The sequence below is a fragment of the Lampetra planeri genome, chromosome 43 (assembly GCF_965212315.1).
Source record: "Lampetra planeri chromosome 43, kcLamPlan1.2.h2, whole genome shotgun sequence".
Classification (NCBI taxonomy): domain Eukaryota; kingdom Metazoa; phylum Chordata; class Hyperoartia; order Petromyzontiformes; family Petromyzontidae; genus Lampetra; species Lampetra planeri.
Window position 1 is genome coordinate 6,102,071 of NC_136149.1, and position 15,811 is coordinate 6,117,881.

Below are 15,811 nucleotides of genomic sequence, written 5' to 3' on the forward strand. Positions count from 1 at the left end.
CTCGCGGGGATGTTCGGTTGATGTCCCATAATTAATCGATTAATCGATTCGTGACGAAGTCGTCGATCTCTGTGGCAATGTCTCAAGGTAATCGATTGCGCGTAAACCGAATAGATTACGTGTAAAATTGATTACGTGTAATCGATTTTACACGTAATCGATTTTACGCGTAATCGAGTGAAATCGATTACTTCTGTTTCTGGAGCGAACCCCGAGGGGGGCGTGGTTCAGCCGGCCTCCGTCAGCCGCGGCTCGGGCAGAAGGCGTCACGAACGCCCCCCACCACCACCACCACTCCTCCCCTTCATTCCCTGTCTTTACTGTCGGTCTCTTTGCCCTCGCACACGCGAATCGATTACTCTCATCGATTATTACAATCGATTGCTCCCAACCGCCTTCGCTGATCGGGAGCGGCGTTTGCCACCATGGCGGCTGCCCCGTCGGTGAAGATCAGCATCGAGGCAGGCAGCGAGCACCAGATCAAGGAGGTCGCTCTTGATGGCACGGAGACGTTCGTGCAGCCGCTGTCCATGTCCGAAAACCTGGCCAAGTTGGCGCACAAGATCGACTTTTCCAAGAGCGACTCGGAGGACGAGGCCGAGGGAGACGACGCCGAGGGGTCGGCGGCGGCGGCGGCCTCCGAGGAGCAGGACGAAGGTGCCCTCGCCTGGATTTTTAGCCGCAGCCTGAGCGCTAGGCCGCGGGCGGGAGCGGGCGAGGCACTAGGGGGGGTGGCCGCTCACGTAAATTGTTGTTTTTGTTGTTGATGTGTTGGTTTGTTTGTGGTGGGTTATAGCGCTGTGGGAAGCATTGCCAGCAGTGTTATTATCGTCAATCATTGTTTGTACCAGCATGCAGGCAAAAGCCGTCAACAGCAGTCAATCATCCATAATACAGGGGTTGGGGGGTTTGGGTTAGATCGCGAATATATAAATGTTGTGTCGTTAAACCCGCCACCACCAGACACAGCTAATTAGTAAAGGTTTGTCACGTAAACAGAACGTGCCAATTCGTTATTGGTACAGCACACCGCTGTGTTGGAGAGCAAATCCACAGCAGTCAACAGGAACGGACATTATACGCGATATGAACATAAGCACGATTGATAATAAGTCGTGAGATAATTAGGCTTTCTTGGGTAAACAAACGTAATCATTCTAATACAAATTAACAGCATACATGGTCAATAAACATCAGCGGCATTATAATGATTATCCATCATCGACAACAGAAACACAATCACATCGTTGACACCAGCCATGTTAACTCCACTGTTGAAGATCTCACCACGCGAATTCATTAAACAATAATTGCTGAGCTTCACAACGCAAGACTCATTTTGTTGTGGTCGTAATGCACTCTTAAGTTTCAGTACTGCGGCGAAGTTTGTAACGTTTCAAAAGGTTGAAGTGGTTTCCCGTTACAATGAGAATGTTCTTACGCCCTGTTCCAGCCCTCGGCTATTGGTGAAAATTATATATTTCAATGGCAGAAGTTGAGTGAGAATATTTATTTATACTGCAGGAGGAATTCGATGAGCTATAAAGCTCTTTTTCACGTATGTCCAGTCGGGGCGGGTGACGACGTTGCAAAACAAATAATACAACACACCAAAGGATTCATCTTCTTGGTTCTTCCGGTAAAGTCACGTAGAAGGGAAATAATAAAGTAATAAAAATAAAACATTATATTCAGACGCTATCTTTCCGACAGCCCTGTTCTTCACCTGAGGACGGCTGCTTGCGTTGTGGCCGAAACGTCGTGAGAATTGTATTTTATTATGTTTTATTTTTATTATTTTATTATTTCCCTTCTACATGACTTTACCGAAAGAACCAAGAAGATGAATCCCTGCAGTCACGAAAGCTTTAAATCGAAACACCAAAGGAGTTCAAAATATCGGAAAGGTGAGCACATCGCAAGAAAAAAGTAACCACCGTCATCGATTTGATGATGCTACTCCTATGAAGGCAGCATAATTCCCAGGGGACGATTGCAGTGTGCGCTGTAAGTACCACACAGGATCTATAATGACTCGGGAGCAGACTGGTAATATCTTATGAAACCGTGTTCCCTTTGATACAATTAATTGCTACAAACTCGGCGCTGCTGCGAATGAGACACGAGGTTTAATTGCCGGCTATTTTTCGTCTGCCCTTCTCCCCACCGCTCTGCTGGTGCTGTCATCCAGGCGTGGCCAAGTTCCAGCCTTCGCTGTGGCCCTGGGACTCTGTGAGGAATCAGCTGCGAAGTGCCCTCACCGAGATCAGCGTGCTCTATGACGTGCTCAACGTGGTGCGAGAGAAGAAGTACATGACCCTCGACCCCGTGTCACTGGAAGTGCTGCCCTCTCGTCAGGTGCGGTTGATGCTCTCGACCCCAACACGGCAATCGCAGGAGCACAGGGAGGGTAGAGAGGGAGATAACTAAGGGTGCTACAATGCCGTGCGTGAGATTTAGTTACCCAGAATATATCCACTGTGAGTCTCAAAATTCCTTCAGGAGGGTCCTGCATTGAGTTCTTTGGCCGTTTTATTTTTGGAGATTGTTTTACTTGTGGGATGAAACTATACGATGCGGGGAAATGTCAGTCCATGCACATGAAGAGATAATGCTTAAAATGTTCAAATAGTTTGACAAACCCACTTCCAAGGCTTTCTCTCAAGTTTTGATGTTGCCATTAGTTTCCTGAACACTTGCTGTCTGTTACTGAACGCGAGAGTAAAGTAATTGCTGAATCACTGTCGGAGAGGATACTCCGTTGAACCGTTACGCATCTCCCGATGGGCAGTTGCTCCAATTCGTGGCTAAGAAGAAGACGTTGGCCGGCGCGGCGCAAATCCTCCTGCGTGGCGCCGAGAGGCTGAGCCGATCGGTGGCCGAGAGCCAGGAGCAGAAGCGGCAGCGCGACTTCAACGCGGAGCTGCTCAAGCTGCGTCAGCACTGGAAGCTGCGCAAGGTTCGCGACAAGATCCTCGGGGACCTCAGCTACCGCAGCGCCGGTGAGGAGTTCTCATCCGTGTGTTGCGGGCATTTTGATAATAATAATAACGATTTATTTTTGTCTTCTTGGTTCTTTCGGTAAAGTCACGTAGAAGGGAAGTAATAAAATAATAAAAATAAAACATAATAAAATAATTCTCACGACGTTTCGGCCACAACGCAAGCAGCCGTCCTCAGGTGAATTCCTCTTGATATGCAAATTATTTTGTCAAGGCGCTCTTCCCCCTCCAACCCAGCTTAAATATACGCTGCCAAGCCTGGTGGTGTTCATTCAGACGCTGTCTTTCCGACAGACCTGTTCTTCACCTGAGGACGGCTGCTTGCGTTGTGGCCGAAACGTCGTGAGAATTATTTTATTATGTTTTCTTTTTATTATTTTATTACTTCCCTTCTACGTGACTTTACCGAAAGAACCAAGAAGATGAATCCCTGCAGTCACGAAAGCTTTAAATCGAGATTTATTTTTGGTTGAGCATCTCCAGGCACTGTACACAGCAACCTGCAAAATACACAGAAACACAAACAATGCAGATTTTATAGAAACACAAATCTAGTAAACTTAGAAATGTAATGTAATACAACAGATTACGTTCTTCCTGAGAATGCTAAAGCTTAGGATTCTCAGGAAGAACGTAATCAACCAGGTAGGGTGTTGACTGTTATGTTATCTGACTCTCTGTTGTATTACATTACATTTCTAAGTATACTAGATTGTGTTTCTATTTCATTTATACCTGAAGATGATTGCTTGTGTTGCAATCGAAACGTCGTATGCTAGTATTTAATTTATTATTTTATCTTTATACGTGACTTTACCGAAAGAACCAAAGAGTAATTCCTGCAGTCACGAAAGCTCCAAATTAAGTTTAATGCAGATTTAAGTTCGGTATCATTATTTCTGGTTCGTACCCAGCTTCAAATGTTTTATGGAAAGACTCTGTTTGACTGTCGATGCTTGTGGTGCCTCTGTTGTTGCGCCGTGCAGGGTCCCTCTACCCGCACCAGGGCACATTTGAGGTGCTCAAGAACACAGACATTGACCCGGACAAGAAGATCCCGGATGACTACTGTCCCCTTGATGTCTTGGTGCCAAGTGACCTGGAAGGAACTGCGTATATCAAGGCAAGGAGAAGCTTAACACGAGCCTCTCACATATTTAGGATTTGGTAAAAACTGTCAACCAAATAGAGGGTCTCTCGAGGGGTTAAAATGTATTTTGTTTGACCAGGTGAGAGCTCAATAGACCCCAGGATAGCCTCTTTTGAAAGACTGAACTGGCTGAGTATCAAAGGTAGACGTGACGTTGATGACGACGGTTATAATCATGATATTTCTCCATCGGTTCATCGATTACACTGGTCAACACACTTTTTCTGGCATAAGGTATTCCAACGGTTTTAAGGTAATTTTGGGGTGCTGATTCCAAATCTGGCATCAGTTTTTGTCTATCACATCAGATTTTTGAGATATCAAATATTGCATTTTAAATTAAAACTGCAGAAGAAAAATATTAAATAAATGTGGATATCTACATAAAATTATATTATAAACACACTATCCTAAACATACAGCACCATATTTTAACACTAAAGCAGTCACTGACTCGCAACAACTTTCAATCATAAGTGACAGAGTTAATTTTGGGTAAAATCAATGAAAATGGGGTACGCCGATAGCATAAAAATGAGATGTGATAGATCAAATCTGAGATCAGATTTGGAATCAGCACCCTGAAATTAGTCTAAAACAGCTGCAAAAGTCCAGGCCAGAATTTTTTTTTGTTGACCAGTGTTATTATTATTGCCGAGCTGCTACCACTGAGGTCCTGGGATATCAAAGCAGTGAGTTTATGATCACAGCCTAATCTCTGTTGACTGTACAATATAAACCACAACAGTAATTTTAGCCTCACACTTTGGCTGTATTACAGTGGCGAGAATTTTAAAATATTGGTTCGACGGTCATGTGACAAACATTATGCTTGGCGCGGAAAAGTGCTTCTCTCTTTTGTGGATTGGTGGTTGTTTGCAGAGACTTCACAGGTAGTTCTTTGACATCTTCTTCCAGGGATAATTTTATAATACGGAGTGATGTACCGTGCGAGAGTTCGGAATTGGACATTTCATTTGATGATGCCGGTCACAAAATTGGGACATCTCTGACAAAGAGCTTCATAGCTCATTGGATTTTTCCAGAATAAATAAAGTTTCTGATTCGGATTCTGATTTGGCTGCTAGAAATATCCACGTGATGATAAACCACTTCGTTGAGCTACCGTTTGCGGCCAGGTCGCTTCTGAAAAAGAGCTAGATAGCTCAGTGGGAATTACCTGGTAAAATAAAAAAGTTTAGTTTATAATTGAGAGAAAGAAACCATGTAAAAATAATTATTGTTATGCTCACGATTAATTAAATTGTACATTTGAACCTTATGGTGGTACCCCGGGGTACTATAGTACCCCAGCTCTTGCATAATGTCCGTGATGCAGTCACTGTTAGTCTGTTGATGGTCGGCGATGCGGCAATCGACTCATCTCGACGAGCTGTACACGATGCACTATGGTGCGTACGAGCGTTTAGAGTTTCGGATTTATGGGTACCCCAGACACAGAGTTAAGTACACCTCTGGAAAAAAAAGTGTCCCAAAAATAAAATATTTAATTGTCTCGGCCATTTTGTATTATTTGGTACCCCGGGGTACCGCCATAACGATCATTTGATAATATAATCAGTTCCATATCATTTGTGCAAATTAGTCTACTGAAACATTAAGGATAAAGACGCAAACGACACGTTATAAATGAGACAGGAAAAATACAAACGAGGTCGCAAACGTGAAACGAGAGAATTGATTCTTGATCCCCATTTAAAGTTCAAGCATGAATCATGGCAATTTATCAAAGCTGGTAGTGGAGGTTTGGAAGAGCTAGGTGCAGGAGGGTTCAGGGTCACAGAAGCGAATTCATAGCAATCGATCTAATGTTTTCACGGTGATTGAATCTACAGGTGTCCATCCAAAAGCAGTCGACAGATATTGGAGACCTGGGCACAGTGAACCTCTTCAGCTGCCCAGCCAGGAAACCACGGCAAGGTGGGAGTCGCTCGCGGGGACGCGTGCATGGCACGCACACCAGTGGCGCGCACACCAGCGGCACACACGCCAACGGCACACACGCCAGCGGCACGCACACCAGTGGCACGCACCCAGTGGCACGCACACCAGTGGCACGCACCCAGCGGCACGCACACCAGCGGCACGCACACCAGCGGCACGCACACCAGCGGCACGCACCCAGTGGCACGCACCCCAGCGGCACGCACGCCAGCGGCACGCACGCCAGCGGCACGCACGCCAGCGGCGCGCGGTCACGTGACGACGCAGACCGTTGGAGTTTACCCGCGGGTTTGTGTTCACACGCCGCGGTTTTTGTGCAGGGGCGCCACACTGGCAGGCGAAGCTGGAGGCCGCCCAGAACGTGCTCTTCTGCAAAGAGATCTTCGCTCAGCTGTCCCGAGAGGCCGTGCAGATTAAGTTCCAGATGCCGCCCATCGTTGTGAAGAACCAGATCATCTCGCAGCTCTTCCCAGGTGCCATTGCACAGCGTTAGATGCGTGCATGACTTGTGCTGTTTTTTTTACGCGCTTTTATGTAACTCACTCTGTCTGTTGTTGTTGTATCCTCAAATCTTGTAACTCACTTTTAACCCACTTCCCAATGTGGTATCGCCTGCAGACTTGGAATACTTATGTCATACTGACGACATGGCTATATTCTATCAGAAAAAATAAAATGCAAATATTTTTAAACGATCTTTTTTACATGTTATGTTTTGGCTTGGGTCTAATTGTCCACGCTCAACTGACGTTGGCTGTAAATCACCACGGTCCCTTACGTTATGGCGAGCTTTGCAGCCACTTCCTGGAGTCGTGCAGTTCTGCCATTACAAGTGGGGTACATTTTATTAAAGCGTGTTTAAAAAAAAGTACTTTTAAATATTACTTATTTAGTTATTAACACCAATTCAAAAGGCAGATAATTGGGGACGGGAGGGTGGCACAGTGGTAACACGTATACCTCGCAGCAGGGAGGACCTGGGTTTGATTGCTGACTGTGGAGTGTGTATGATCTCCACTATTCTGCATGGATTTACTCTGCGACTTCTGGTTTCCTCCCATATGTAAACAAAAATGCTATTTAATTATCATCGGCCAAACATCCCAATGCCAGGATCACCCTGAAAAAGTCTTCAGACCCAGTGTGCTTTTCTGGATAAATAAATGATAATTACTATTAATATTACTACATGCTGACGAAGTTTATTTTGTGCCGTGACCAACTGAAACTACGCTTGATAACCTGGTTAATCCACGGTTGGGCAGCCGAATCGTGGGTTCGAACTCAGGATCTCAGCAGAGCCGGCTCATTGTCCACGACCCATTAGCCGCCTCTTAGGTAAGTTTTTTACATTTACAAGAACTCCATCATTTTTCACAGGGCTGCAGCTGTCCATCTCGCTGTGCCACCTGCTGAGCGAGGAGAAGAAGTCGCAGAAGCTGGCGCCCGAGCGCTCGGCACAAGCAGACGACCACCTCTACGTCCTGGAGCACAACCTTCACCAGCTTATGAGAGAGGTACCGTTGGCCTGTGCTTGCTTGATGTATCCGTGTTAATGCCCTCTCAACAAACGCAACGCTTACATGCGTCGTGATTCAACGTATTTGTGAACTGGACCACCTGTTAAAAAATATATGTACGGGAGACCCCTGGATATCGCGGGTTTACCGTTCGCAGTTTCGACTCATTGCGGGCATCCTCTTTGTACACCAATTTTTCTCTTGCGGGGTTATTTTTGGCCTTTCGCCAGTATACTGTACCCTGAAGTATTGTATCATTGACTGATAGCATGGTGCGAGGCGGGCGAGGGATGCGAGGCAGTGAGTCGCACCCCGACCTTGGCTATGCAAGCATCTCTGATAAACAAAGACCCTCCATATAGCCTACTAACAGACTGTAGGGGCAAGTGATGTTAGCGAGTAGCACCTATGCAGGCCGGCACGCCACACGAGGTGGTGGGTGGCCAGCACCACGCCTGGTGGGGACGTGTCCTGATGATGTCCCTAACCACCCCCCCCACCCTCGATCCCCACCAACGCAGTTCCACAAGCAGAATCTGAACGTGGCAACCATGCCGCACCCGTCAACGGCGCAGTTCGGCCTCACCAAGCGGATGCGCCTGGCGGGGCCTTCGGCCTACGACAAGACAGAGCTGGGGGCGCTGCAGAGCTCTGAGGGTCTCCTGGAGAAGATCATCAAGCAGGCCAGACACATCTTCCTGCGGCGCAGGTGAGCGACGTCACGACGTCCCAACCCGCAGGTTGGCACGTTTGTAACGGTGGCGACGATGGAAATAATTTTAGAAGGAGGGCGATCGCGATTTGTAACCAGGTCATGAGAGCCTGTGACCAAATCACCCGGAATGTTCCCCTTGTCATATCTCAGCAGCTGTGCAGGGCTGAGTCTGGATAATGTGTGGATGGGTGGTAAAAATAATGATGATGCCCTTTATATCACCAGAAAAGCCTCGGTGAGTCACGAACCAGGGGCGATTATCCACACCGGTCCTTGTCCTCCCCTTAGGTCGACTTAGCCAGAACAGCACTGGGGAGACAACAGCAGATGGGAGTGGTGCTGCCTGACGTGCTGTGCCAGCCTTGATAGGTGGTGTTCGCTCACAGCACTTGCCCAAACCATCTGCACGGCTACACGGGGGACATTTGTCTTTTTTTTGTGTGTCCGCGGTGTAGGACGGCGGCCACGATCGACAAGCTGGCGGCAAGGGTGGACGACCCGCAGATCCAGGCGCACTGGTCTAATGTCAACGACGTGTACGAGTCGAGCGTCAAGGTGCTCATCACCTCGCTTGGCTACGAGCAGATCTGCAAGTGAGTGTGCTCTGTGTGCGGCGCGGGCAATCTAATTCTGAGATTAAACAAATTACGTCTTGTCTCTTCCCACTAAGAGTAATCATGTTCGTCGCATGACAGGCAAACTGATATTTTTAGGGGCGCCACGGTGGCGAGATGTTTACGACCTCGCCTGGTATATAGGAGGTCGTGGGATTCATCCAGACGCTGATGCGTATATATTTGGAGTTTGCATGGTCTCCCCGTGGCTGCGTGGATTTTTGTCCGGGTCCTCCGCTTTTTCCCTCCACATTTAGAATGAACATCACGCGTTTAGAGTATTTGGCTGCTACGAATTTACACTTCGTTGAACTTCAATTTTTTTTTGCCAGGTCACTTCTGAAAAAGAGCTATATAGCTCAATGGGACTTACCTGATTTGAAGCTTTCGTGACTGCAGGAATCCATACTCTTTGGTTCTTTCGGTAAAGTCACATAGGTAGAAAAATAAAATAAATCACGACGTTTCTGCCTGAGGACAGCCGCTTGTGTTGCAATCGAAACATCGTGATTTATTCTATTTTATACCTACGTGACTTTGCTTAAATAATAGTAAAATGCAAACAACCAAATACGTGCGGTCATTTGATGGCAGCCCTGAGACCATCAGCTCACTCCGCTTAGTAACCAACTTTAATCGTGGGTGGCTTCAAACCCAGGATCTCGGCAGTGCCGGTTCATTGCTCCGACACGGCGTTAGCCACTCAGCCATCTCACCGAGCGCAGTTCTTACGCACGCAGAGAGGTCGGCGGTCGACACCGAGCGCGTAACTCACGAGGCCCGTGCTTATCTCTGAATTCTACCGATGTCGGCCCGTACCCCCAGGACCTTGCAACTGCAGCTCAACATCGGCCTGGAGCAGGTGAAGGTCGTCCATCGCGATGGTCGCGTCATGACCTTCTCCCACCAGGAGCAGGAGCTCATGGACTTCCTCATCTCACAGGTACAGGTTGGGGGAGGTCCCACACTGCTCTCTTGCGTTCGACGTCCACAACTTATTTGCGTGTGACAGCCACTTCTTTAACGTTCTTTTTCGTGATATATCAACGTTATTTTTTTTATATTATCAAGGGGAGGACCAAAGAGCAGATTTTGGAGAGCGGGTTGTGGGATACTATCAAGCAGAAGACGTAAAAGCGGATGTTGGGATGCTGTCCGGGAAGATGTTGGAGGTCACTGCGTGTCGACTGTGCAGCAGCTGCAGTATCTGGTGCAGGGTAGTGGCATCAATGGCTTTAGCCACGATAACAACTTGATGTTGATTTCATAATAGAGGTGTTTTGGCTTAGATCGCGTAAATATATAAATGTGTCATTAAACCCACCACCACCTGACACAGCCAATTAGTAAGGTTTGTTCTGTTTACGTGACAAACCTTACTAATTGGCTGGGTCAGGTGATAGCGGGTTTAATGACACATTTATATATTTACGCGATCTAACCCAAAAAACCTGTATTATGGATGATATTAGTCGCGAAAGCCTTCGTGTTAAATTTATCTTGACTTGTTTGTCTCGAGAAGACTTGCTAAATCTCACTTGCTCATGCATTGGGATGTACAGCCATTTTCTGTAAGGGTTTTTTTTTACATATAGGTGTGAAACCAGAGTATCTGCATGTAACCCCTTTACACGTGGGAATAACACTCAAAAGGTCCATACAAACAGGTTCACAAAGACCTTTAGAAACTACCTTCCTAGCCCCCTCTCACATTCCAGTGAGCTTGACACGTATATTTCATCCGCCAACTCTTACATCAAATGCACTCGATCACAGGCAAGCACAACCACCTGGCTTTTGCAGAGAACAACATCAACTCATTCCACGTAAGAACGGGGTCCAGTTCCGGTGGGTTGCCTGCATTACATCCCAGATAATTGATCGGTGCTGGCTTGTCACTCTAGTAGCAAGTCTCCCAGCCACATCTGCAAAGCTACCCTTGCTAAGTGACGTTTATTCCCTTCGTCGGCTCCGCCCCGGCTTTGCCATCTGCAGATGTCGCAGCACCAGGTGCATGCGGTGCAGCAGCTGGCCAAGGTGATGGGCTGGATGGTGCTGAGCTTCAGCAACCACGTGGGGCTGGGTCCCGTCGAGAGCATCGGCAACGCCTCCTCCATCAGCGTGGCATCGCCCAACGGAGAGTACTCCATCACCGGTGAGTCTGCTCCACCGCCGCTCTTCAAATCGGCTGCACGTCGCTCGCCTTGCGTTGTTTACCACGGCGTCGGTCGGCGTGGTGTCTTTGTGCCACTGTGACCATATTTGCAGTCGGAACGCATCTTGAATCCGTCTCTTGAAAGGCCAAGGAATGGTGGATCGTGCACATTTGTGACCACCCTCCTCCCCCACCCAAAACTGGCTGGGTTCCGAAATGGCCATGTCGGTAATGTAAAGTGGGATCATAACTTAATCTTTTGAGTGTTATTCCCTCGTGCATGGTGAGTTTTCTCCAGGTGCTCCAGCTTATTTCCCACGCATGAAGCAAAACACTCCCAATGCAGGGGGCCCCACTTAAAAAAAAATCGCCGTGAGCCTTTCCCCAGATAAACAACGTGCATTGCCGACACCCTCTTGTTTGAACTCCCGCGGCGCAGTGAGGAATGGGCCAGAGACGGGCACGCGGGTCGTGGTGCAGTGTCCACGGAGTCACTCCAAGGAGATGCCCAAGAGCGATGTCATCAGCGACCCCAAGTGGCTGCACCTGGGCGGACCCTACAAGGAGGTGAACTGGGCCAAGGTGGAAGGCCGCAATTTCGTCAACAAGATGGAGCTGCTCATGGCGGCACTCATGCCCAGCTGAGGGGGGGGCGGTCCCCCCGTGGCTTCTGCGGTGCTGGATGAGTGGTGGGGTTTGTTTTTGACCAAACGAGCTGACGTTCATTCTCTTCTACCAGGGGGACGCACCTCTACCCTGGGCAAGCAAAGATGTGTATTTATGATTAGGCCAAGTCTATTTTCATTGTTATTTTTTTATTGCAAGGCATGGGGTATGAGTAAGGAAATGTAGCGCTTGTGTGTACTGAACTCGATGATTCACGTGAAGAAATGCCCAAAAAAGAACTCTTTTTTTCCATCGTTCACGTGAATGACGGCACATTTGGCGAAGTTGGATCAACAGAAGCGAACAATGAACGGGGGGGGGGAGTCGTTTTGTTCGTTTGTGTGATTTTTGAACCTGCCATGTCGTGAGTGCTGTACACACCATTAAAGTTCTGCTGTTTGTACGCCTGCCTTCAAACCTCACGATTCTGTGTGGCTGAATGTTTTACGCCTTCCTACCAGGCACCAACCCTCCCAATGCCTAGGAGATTTGGACGGCACTCCTGTTTAATTATAATTATGCTAGTTTATCCAAGAAAACTTCAGAGCCTCAAGACTCGGGTAAGTTTTGTTTTCATTTGGGGGAGAGGATTGCTGTGTATTTACCAATAAATGCGAGCAATTTTCCAAATTTAGACCATAATGCCAGCATACAATGGCCTACACTTCTTGCAATGACATCATGGTTCTTTAACATTCACTAGGCCATACAGTAGCAACCGGCCTTCTGGAATCTAGCCGCGAACCTCTCCGACATGTGGCTGGGCCATGTCGCCTCCCCAACGCTGGCTGGGTTACAGCCGCTTGTGCAGCAACTGCATGGAGCGTCGTGAACAGGGTGGGGCACTGCTTGCTTGAGAACACGCACTCCGCTTGTTTGAAGAGGCATCCCACCACCCCATGGCAGAGCGTTTTCCCGCAATCTTGGCACGGAGTAAGTGATCCTGGGCATGCTTTTGTAGGTGACCAGACTTCCCGTTATCGAGGTGGACCGGAACATCAACAGCTGTGCAACCGCGTGAGAACGTAAGACGCCAGGATAGTCTCATTCGCAAGTGATCTTGAGGCGTGAGTCTGCCAGCGTGGGGGTGGGGGGGAGGAGATGAAAGCCAAGTATAATTCCCATTGAGTCATTTGGGGGTAAGTTTTAATCTCATCCTTGGATGAAGCGCTCTGGGGGTGGTGGAGGCTGGATTGAGTCGGTCCTGACCCTGGATTTCCTGGCCACACCCGCAAAGGGAGGAAGAGGAAATCCATATTTTGGTCGCGGTAATCAGCCGCCAACTGCAACCGCCCACATGGCAAGACGTGACCCCCGCTGGGACAGGTGGTGCTAGGGAAGGTTATGATGACAGACCTGGCACCGCAGCCTGGTGCCAAATACGTACGTGCGTACACATCTGATGTCGATGCGTGTGTTCATTGTCACTGGGTGACACCGCTCTGTGAAGTTTGGCTGAAATCTTTCGGGCCGAGGGCTTCATGGTCGATATTATTTCTGTTTGGAAACAATGTGGAGTCAGTGGGGCACCTGCTTAAACATTTCAAATAGATGTCCTACCAAGAGCACCAAGTCAGAAATAACTTTTGCGAGCGATGTTCCAAATTTAAACGTCTCCAGTAATTTCCTGCTCAAATTAACATCGAGGTCGTGCTAATACAGCCCTGAGACTAGTGGTAATTTTGAATCCATATTGCAGGGAAAAGTCTGCAGCACAACTACTCTGGACCTTCACACAGTGGTACAGTACTCATTTTATCAACCACGAAGGGATGATTGGCTCCCTCAACCCCCCCAACCAGGATTTAAACTCGCATCCTGCTGATTTCGAGGAGCTCACTTTACCGCTGAGCTACCGGACTTAGAGGTTTCCTGTAGAATTATAAATGTACCCTCAATGAAATATACATCCAGAAGTATTCATTACTTATATTAAATGTATACCATAAAAAAAAATCTCACTTGCCCGCTGATTATGTTGGAACCCCATTAGGAAGCAATAGCATCTGGGCCTGCGCATAAACATCGACAAAGATGGTCACTACATTGCGCGCTTTCAGAACGTTCTTACGATATTAGGAATCCACTGTAGCCGATGATGGACTTTTAAATTTAAATAGACAACTCACGTCTTTAGAACTGATTTTTTGTGTTGACGCCCCCCCCCCGCATCTCTGGTTAGAGCGGTTGTCTACGTACCATGCAAAAGAAGTTCAAGCACAGCACGCAGCGTTGCGCGTTCGAACCAAAAACCGAAATTGGAAAACTCCCAAGGGGCCGTCCATAAATGACGTCACGCGCCTGGGGGGGGGGGGGTCAGACATTTGTGACGAGGAGGGGGGGGGGGTGAGAAATGTGACGTCACATCAAAATGCGCAACTTTAAATAAATATAGAATTGTTATAACAACACTAATTTTTATAACACTCCTACAACATCAAAGTGCAGCGCCACGTTAGATACGCACTACAATGACAATAGTTTAAAGCGATTTGAAGCATGTTTTATTTTCAAAATGGAAATATGGTTTTGGTGGGGGGAAACAGAGCTTTGTGACGTCATATTTGAGGCGGGGTCTGACTTTTTGTGACGCCGTGTGACGAGGGGGGGGGGTCAAAAATCCTCTAAAATCGCATGACGTCATTTATGGACGACCTCCAAGACCGATGGGGCGAATGCAAAGGCGATTGATGGTGGCCGCGTGAATAAAACGTGCGCGTCCGCGAGACCTGGGCAAAGGGGCTCTTGGGCAAGAGGCCTTGAGGAGGTGGTGGTGGGGACTTCTGATAACGACCCCGTGACCCCTGCCGCGTTATCGCGCGACTTCCTTGGGTTGCGCTGATGCAGCAAACAAAGGCGCGAGAGAGTTGCAGCAACAGATGGGCCCCCCCACACCCCCCCACACCCCCCACAGGGCAGGATTAAGGCGTGGGGGCTTTAGGGGCTACAGGCCAGAGATGAAGTGAAAAGTTATTTCATTTGTGCTGAATTTTTTGTTGTTGTTAGCCTCGTAAAAACGTATTTTATTTCTTTAACTTTGGTTTTTTTTAGAAAATATTACTGGGAGGGGGGGGGCACAGTACCTGGAGCCCAGGGGCCGAAAAATGTTAATCCGGCCCTGCCCCCCCACCACATCTCGCTCCTTGCGTGAATCTCACAGCCGCCTTCCCACGTGTGGACAAACACGCGTGGCTAGGAGATGTTAACTACCTCTTCTGGTCTACAGGAGGTCATGGGTTCGATCCTGATCCTGGCGCTTGCTGTATATATGTCGTTTGCGTGTCTCTCTCTCATCATCACGGTGGTTAGGAGATGTTAACTGCCTCGCCTGGTATACAGGGTGCAACAGATTAAGCGTGGAAGTCAATACGGCGATTAAACGGATCACGAGCATTCAGTCCGCTCCCAAGGCGGGCGAAAAGATAATTGTGTTTAATTTGTTAGAAGTCCGTTTTTTCACGTTACTATATTATCTGTGCTTGCAATGCCCGTGTGCTGTGCGTGGTTTATTTCAGTGGCTTCCATTGAAATGTTTATTTTTTGCTCGAGTCGGTATGCTGTTTTGGCGTGGAGTGGTGGCGCAGTGGTTAGCGCACTCGCTGCGCGTCGAACCGGGGAGCCCCGTTCCATTCCCGGCCACAGATCCCACAGTGGCGGCAAGTGGTGAAGTATGGTGACGGGGAAAAAAACCCCATGACCGACAGTGTTGGGAGACTGTCGTCCTCTGGTGGATTGACAATGGCAGGAGTGTTTTATAGACGTGTTCATAGGAAGGGCTTTCTAAAGTCGATTGAACGCAACAAATGACACGGTAAAGTCACGTAGAAGGGAAGTAATAAAATAATAAAAATAAAACATAATAAAATAAAATAATTCTCACAGTACTATATAGTACTACACAGTAGTACTACACAGTACTATATAGTACTATATAGTACTGTGTAGTACTACATAGTACTGTATAGTACTGTGTAGTACTGTGTAGTACTACACAGTACTATATAGTACTACACAGTACTATGTA

At 47.8% G+C, this 15,811-nt stretch overlaps 1 protein-coding gene across 1 annotated transcript; it reads left to right on the forward strand.

Moving 5' to 3' along the window:
- Window positions 1–298: 298 nt before the first annotated feature.
- Window positions 299–12,190, forward strand: MED17 (mediator complex subunit 17). The gene is made up of 12 exons (XM_078614138.1): window positions 299–657; window positions 2,192–2,358; window positions 2,792–3,002; window positions 3,989–4,125; window positions 6,009–6,093; window positions 6,438–6,590; window positions 7,498–7,634; window positions 8,159–8,346; window positions 8,808–8,945; window positions 9,792–9,909; window positions 10,962–11,121; window positions 11,561–12,190. Exons 1-12 carry the CDS (start codon window positions 426–428, stop codon window positions 11,764–11,766), a joined length of 1,932 nt encoding a protein of 643 aa, XP_078470264.1. The 5' UTR covers window positions 299–425; the 3' UTR covers window positions 11,767–12,190.
- Window positions 12,191–15,811: the final 3,621 nt, after the last annotated feature.